General features: G+C 36.3%; 1 protein-coding gene across 1 annotated transcript in view; it reads right to left on the reverse strand.

Annotated features, from left to right (window-relative positions):
* Positions 1–1,127: 1,127 nt before the first annotated feature.
* spn-B (X-ray repair cross complementing protein spindle B) overlaps positions 1,128–6,797 on the reverse strand; it is a 30,296-nt gene continuing 24,626 nt past the window's right edge. Inside the window, exon 6 of the mRNA XM_081759041.1 lies at positions 1,128–2,764. Coding sequence (XP_081615167.1) covers positions 2,498–2,764 — 267 coding nt within the window. The 3' untranslated portion in view covers positions 1,128–2,497. The remainder of the gene's footprint in view (positions 2,765–6,797) is intronic.

The following is a 6,797-nucleotide window of genomic DNA, read 5'->3' on the forward strand; positions in this document are numbered from 1 at the left end:
TTTGTCATTTCGGAAATATTTCATGTCGCAAAGTTAGGTGAGACACCCTGTATATATATATATATATATATATATATATATATATAGATAGATAGATAGATATAGATTGATTGATATATTGTATACTCAAAATTCAGTGCAATGCAAAATTTTTACAGTTGTAAAATTGTAGCATATTCTACACGTGCAAATTTTACTCCAGTTTTTTTACCGATGCGTAAAAAGAAATAGTACTAAGATAAGCATAATTATCTTGTCCTATTATTGCAAGGTGGATTCTGAGGATCATTAGGACCGCTACTTTTATATGTTGCAAGAACAATAATGTACTGCTACTGAGTAACTATCACGTGTGAGAAACACCTTGGAAAAAAACAACATTTGCCAGGAAATCCTGTTTTTCCTTGTTATTCTAACATAACATAAGAAACCTGTGAGCCCCGCACGAATTAGGAAGCGAGTATCATTTAACGAATTGGATTTTAAAAATCAAGTAGAAATGATCTAAATCAAAAGTCAATTTATATAAAAAAATCAACAAAAATAATCTTCTGAAAGTAACCGTGATTTTTTCAACCCTGGTGTGTTGAAAGGATCGGTGTCCAAGGTGATGGCGGCCCACAAAATTCACGGCAAAATTATATTGGCAGAGGAACGGCGGTTCGGAATAAAAGCTTCCGTGACAGGTCTCATCGAGCATAAAAAGGGGATTAGTACTCAAAAACCATCGTGCGATTATAGTGCAAATGACGATTATTGTCCACCTCTTACCGTCTGTGTGGACAATCACAGTCCGCCGCGACACGGACGAAACCGCTGACAAACGACCTTAATGCTTTAGCACCACGTCAATGGTGCCGCGAACACGCAACATGGACACAGATGACAAGAAACATATGATATAATCGGATCAGTCATCGGTTATCTTGTAATCTTACCCATAAAAGCATTATGATCCACAGCGTGCCCGGGCAACCTTCCGGCTCTGTGATGCTGTGGGCCGCAATATCTTGGTTTTCAATAGGATCTGTTCTCATGTTTATCAGTCAGGTCACTATCGTTGAAAAAAATAGTGTCGTGGGGCGTATTTGAACTCAAAAGAAACTTTGTTTCTTTAATAATAATAATAATAATAATAATAATAATAATAATAATAATAATAATAATAATAATAATAATAATAATAATAATAATAATAAAATCTTACCCTTTCAGGGGTCAAAAGGTTTTCTTGTGTGGTTATTTTTTCAGGGTTGGCAAAAACCAAGGTTTTTATTGAAAAGAACCAAGAAACTCGGTTTTTTCGGTTTAAATAATTTGTTCTATGTATTTATATCATATATGGATACAAATAAGTTTGTTTCGCCTTGGTGATACTATGCAACAACCGGGTTATGCTGGAAAGGGTCACATAAGCTTAAAGCGGAATCCAAACGGCTTTTCGGCTTACATCCGAGAGAAATTGTCCTCCATTTGAACTTGAAACCGGAACTAATTGGTCACAAACGCGATACGTCTGCCAACTCACTCAAGAAGGACTTCTGATAAAAATACGTTGTACTGATCTTGACATACTTGCTAATATAGTTGTCAGAGTCATTTCAAAAGGGGGGAGAAAAAATAAAATAAAAATAAACAGTTGCACAAGTGAATAATTTCAAAATACTGCAGAGTACAGAAGAACTAATTTAGTCCAAGTTAGTTCACTACAACTTTTATTAGTCCAAGTTAAAGAAAAACGACGACTTAATTAGCATATTAGTAAGAAAAGTGAATAAAGATACGAATTATTTGAGTTCATTTTGACTCTGACCCATTTATACATAAATAGATACCAAAAATACTTCTGATTTCAATAAATGCCCCGTGGGGTTTGTATGACCCTCCCAAAGAAAAGGCGCATTTCGATGTATTTTATCAATAGTAAACATTATTAAAACGAAACAATATTTAGAATTTTTTTTGACTGCAATTGCATAACAATAACGAACATTTTTTCGTTTGATTTATTTATTTATTTATTTATTTGTAATTTCTTAATGCTATTAAAATCACTAGCTGTCATTTCCATATTATTTTGTTGTATTTCATTACTTTTTGTTGTATTTTGTTGTATTTCATTACATTCATTACTTTAAAAACTAGCTTTCTTGTATTTAGAAGAGTTATTTTCTGATTGTACGTTCCTTTGCAGAGAACATGATTAAGCTTACATTCATATCCTACACATACGTACTAACAGACACAAAAAAACATTTACTTCTTTCCTTCCATGAAAATGTAAAATTAAAGATACGTCCTACCACTGTAAGGCAACACAGCATCACTTCAATAAACTTCGGAAGATACACGAATATGACCTTCGTTTTTTCTTGGGCCAACATACACGTGTTGACTATACGAAACGCAATGCCTATTACTATAGATAGCACAAATATAAATTGTCTAGTAACTGTCGTTTATAATTAACAATGTAAATAAGTTAAAGGCAAGCATGTTATGAAGAATTCAAACCGAATACTCCTGAAGAAGTAATCACAAAATGACACTTTTTCAGAGGAAGGTGTGGTGCGAATATTATCTTCATTGTTTTGACAGGTAAGCTATCACCACCACTATTTGGACAGACGGTTGCTGCTGGAACTACGATTCCTGTCCGACACAACAATAGTCGTGTTGTTACTATATTTGCCCATGCCAATCCTAGTGCAGGAATCACTTTTCTTCCTCTAGACGATCCGTCGCCGTTCACTATATCAGCTACCTGAAAAATTAAGGAATAGTTTCATGCATCTTATATAAACAAGTGGCTTTCACTTGGATTCAAGTGTATGAAACTTATAATTAGAGACCAGATATGAAGCAAAGTATCTGTTCTTTAATGTTAAAGATATGATAAAAATGAACGCGCTCAAGTTCATTTCGGTATTTTTTGCTTCATTTTTAACAAAATTATTTTACCTATTTGACTCTGAATTGCCTATATTACGAGGGATGAGCGGGAAAAAATGCAAATCATATAATTTTTGTATTATTCACTGTAACTTAACGAAAATTTATTTGTAGATTAAAGCATGTTTTGTTGCAGGTTTGAAGACTTTGGATTCTGACCATGACTAACCGAGAAGTGGACATTTAAAATGGTGACTCGTGTGGAAAATTAGTTAAGAGAGAAGTGATGCCAGTGGTACGGTTTCTGTCTGCCAAAACACTACATCTGCTGGCATTTATAGGCATAAAGCAACATGTAGCGAAGTCGTGTCGTGCCTTCAAAGGACGGATCAGTATTGCTAATGACAACCTTGGACACAGCAGTAGACCCAGTACCTCAACCACTGACATGAACTGTGCTCATGTAGATGAGTGTATTCGTGTGAACAGAAGAGTATTACACTCAATATCAGCTGAGCTAATACTGCTACTATCAAATCATTGTGATTAAAGTTAAATATCTATTATGAACATTTTTGAGGAAACATGCAATGTTTTGTACATGGAACTGCCTGTAAAAGCCTATTAGATTTTGACAGGTATTATACAGGCGCCTGTTTCGGCGAAAACACATGTAAAGAAAATATTACAGGCACATTGTCTTCAGGTGATATGCATGTCGAAAAAGTATTAAACTTATGTTGGAAATTTTGCACGTAAACACGCGTTGTACAGAACCTGTACATTAAAATGAGAACATGCAACGTACACGTAGTCACTCACATGCAAGTAAATGGAGGGAATATGTGCATGTAAAGTACCTTGAACGGATTGTTGATAACATTCGCAATACAGCAAGAATGAAAAGTACAAGGAAGGTGCCTGTTTATCAACATGTAATATACATGTGTGACATTCGCATTACATGTAAATACTATGTATTAGCGTACAGCATGGAAAACGCATGATGTAGGATATGTTATTTTACATTTATCATTTTCGAGTACATGCGAAGTGTGTAACTCCCGTATGTGCAGTGTACAGGCAATGTACAGGTGAACGGGAACATGCAATGATCATGGTTGCCAAAAAATGGATTAAACAGATACGTGTGGTGAACAAGGTGGATTGAAGTTAAACATTCACGTTATAGGCATAGGAGACATGCAATATTCAGGCACAAGTCTCCAATTCGACATTCGATATGCAAGGTCCAGACACATGTATAATATATGGAATTACAACTGAATACATTGCCTGTATTATCTCCGTGTACATGCGAAGTGTGAACCCACCTATATGCAATGTACAGGTAAACGGAAAATGCAATGATCATGATTGCCAATAAATGGGTTAAACAGGTGCATACAATGAACAAGGTTGATTGGAGTGACTCATTAATGTTACAGGTATAGGAAACATGTAAAATATTCAGGCACCAAGTCTCCAGTTTGTCATGCACATATGCGAGGTCCTGACACATGTATAGTACATTGAATAGAATTGAACATGCAAAGTGTGAACTCATCTACATGCAGTGTACAGACAATGTACAGATGAATAGGAACATGCAATGATCATAACTGCCAAAACATGGATTAAACAGATACGTGTAGTTAGTAAATAGCTTAAACAGGTAAACGCGATGGACAAGGTTGGTTAGAGTGAAAATTCACGTTACAGGCGTAGGGAACATGCAATATCCAGACATCAAGTCTCCACTTTGACATGCGCATATGCAAGGTGCTGACACATATATACAGAGGCGTGCGCAGGCCCTTGGATTAGATGGATCAAATAGCTATTAAAAATAAAGTAAAAAAAATGGATCGAGATGGGGTACGTGCCAAAAGAAAAATATTAAATGCAATCGTCAGCAACAGGCTTTTATTTACGACAGCATGTTGTTGTATAGAAAGGTAATCGAGAAGCAGAGGGACGAAGTTCATAGTAACAGCTTTCTACTAGTTTAGCTTGGTTGTTCCAGGTTGCAGAGGAAGGGTTGAATGAAGAGGTGTTGTAGTTGTGGGTTCAATGTAAAGTATGCAGCCTGCATTCTAGTAATCCACCTGTAACATACATTTCCCACATATGTCACAGGTAGAAGTAATTCACCTGTAACACACAGGTCTCATTTATATTATATGTACATGTGATCAACGTTTAACATGCATGTGATCTATACAATACACACCCAATTCATGAACAGGTAAACTGCATGTTACATGTAGCTCCCATGTACATATTACCTACATATCTCTTCTGCCGTATATATAGATGGAACGTACATGTCTTATGCGTGTCCAACACCTGTGACACGCAAATTTTATGTACACTTAATGCGATGTACTTTACATGTATATTCCGCTCACACGTCCTCTAATTCGCTAACACCCGTATTTCATATGTATTTAACATGTCAACTACATTTTTATCAAATGAAAAGCAGCTGTCGTCAGATTCTCATGAGGTAACGTATATGTCAACTACATGTAATATGCCGGTTACATACATGTCCTTTCACTCTCTATATGTTGTTTACACGCATTTTTCACGTTGCAAGTTCAACATGAAAACTACCTGTTTCAGTGAAATGAACATGCAATGATCTTGAAACAAATCAATACCTGTCTCATGCGTTTAAGTGTTCCATTTTATGGCGCGTGTAGAGGCGCCTGTAAAAATATGCCTGTTTATGCATGTTTCACAGGCGCCTGTAAACCACCTGCATTTTCTGTCTGGGACTGGAAGTGTGCGCGACGTGGGTGCCATGGGTACTATCGAGAACTATGAGACAACCAGAATGGCGACCTCGCTAAATATTCTTGCAGTGTTACACAGCGGAGGGAAACGATTTTTTTCAACGGGTAGTGACTGGTGCTGTTCACTACATCAAGGAAGCAGATATCCATGGAATGGAAGGATGCATCTTCTCCACAAAAAGAAATTCAAAGTGATTGCTTCATCCAGAAAAGCAGAAGTACAATGGATTCTGGGAGGTATCATACGTACCACTGATCGATTATTTGGAACAGGGAGAAACCATAAATGCTGAAAACTATTGCGCTACAATTTTGAAGTTACGGGATGTCATCAGACGAAAACGTCCTGGTCTCCTCCGCTGTGATGTGGTTCTTCTGGATGATAATGCGATCCCTCATTTAGCATAAAAAGCTGTTGATTTTATCCACATTTATGCTGAGAACGGGTAGAGCACCCCTATTCAGCCCTGACCTAGCCCCCGGTAACTCACCCTTTCTCTGCTCTAAAACAAAACATGACTGGGTATCATTATCTGACATGAGGTGATGTCAAAACCGCTGCATCACGGTGGCTCTGAGAACTTTACGGGGATTTCTGTGCAAACGGCATGAAAAATTTCATCTAGCGTTGTGACAAATGTTTGAACAAAAACGTAATTACATCGAGGACTGGTGTTGAGTGTCCTCTATCATCAGGTGTCTTGCTCTTCCAGTTATGTCTTACACATAAGCCAATAGATGTTGCAACTTTTTTTTTTTCGATCATCCCCAATATTACTGAAATGAATATTGCTCATTCTTTGCATTTTCTTCAAAATAAGAACTTAATTGTGATAACTGCATTTTTTCATTCATTGAAAGTTTCTGTTTGTCAAAATTAAAAAAAATAAAAATAAAATAAAAAAAACATATGTAAAGGTTAAGCTTCACTCTCATATAAGCATTTATTGTAGCTAATTAGGACTTCAACTAATTCAAGACAATTGGTCAAATACTAAAATGTGAAAATGTATCCAGTAAATCTGATCCACATATTCTGTGTCACCCCCTGGATATGGATCTTTGTATTATGAAATGTGCTGTACTATCGGAAAATACAATCAA

Source organism: Thermobia domestica, chromosome 5, assembly GCF_964235325.1.
Source record: "Thermobia domestica chromosome 5, izTheDome1.hap1.1, whole genome shotgun sequence".
In the NCBI taxonomy this organism is placed as follows: domain Eukaryota; kingdom Metazoa; phylum Arthropoda; class Insecta; order Zygentoma; family Lepismatidae; genus Thermobia; species Thermobia domestica.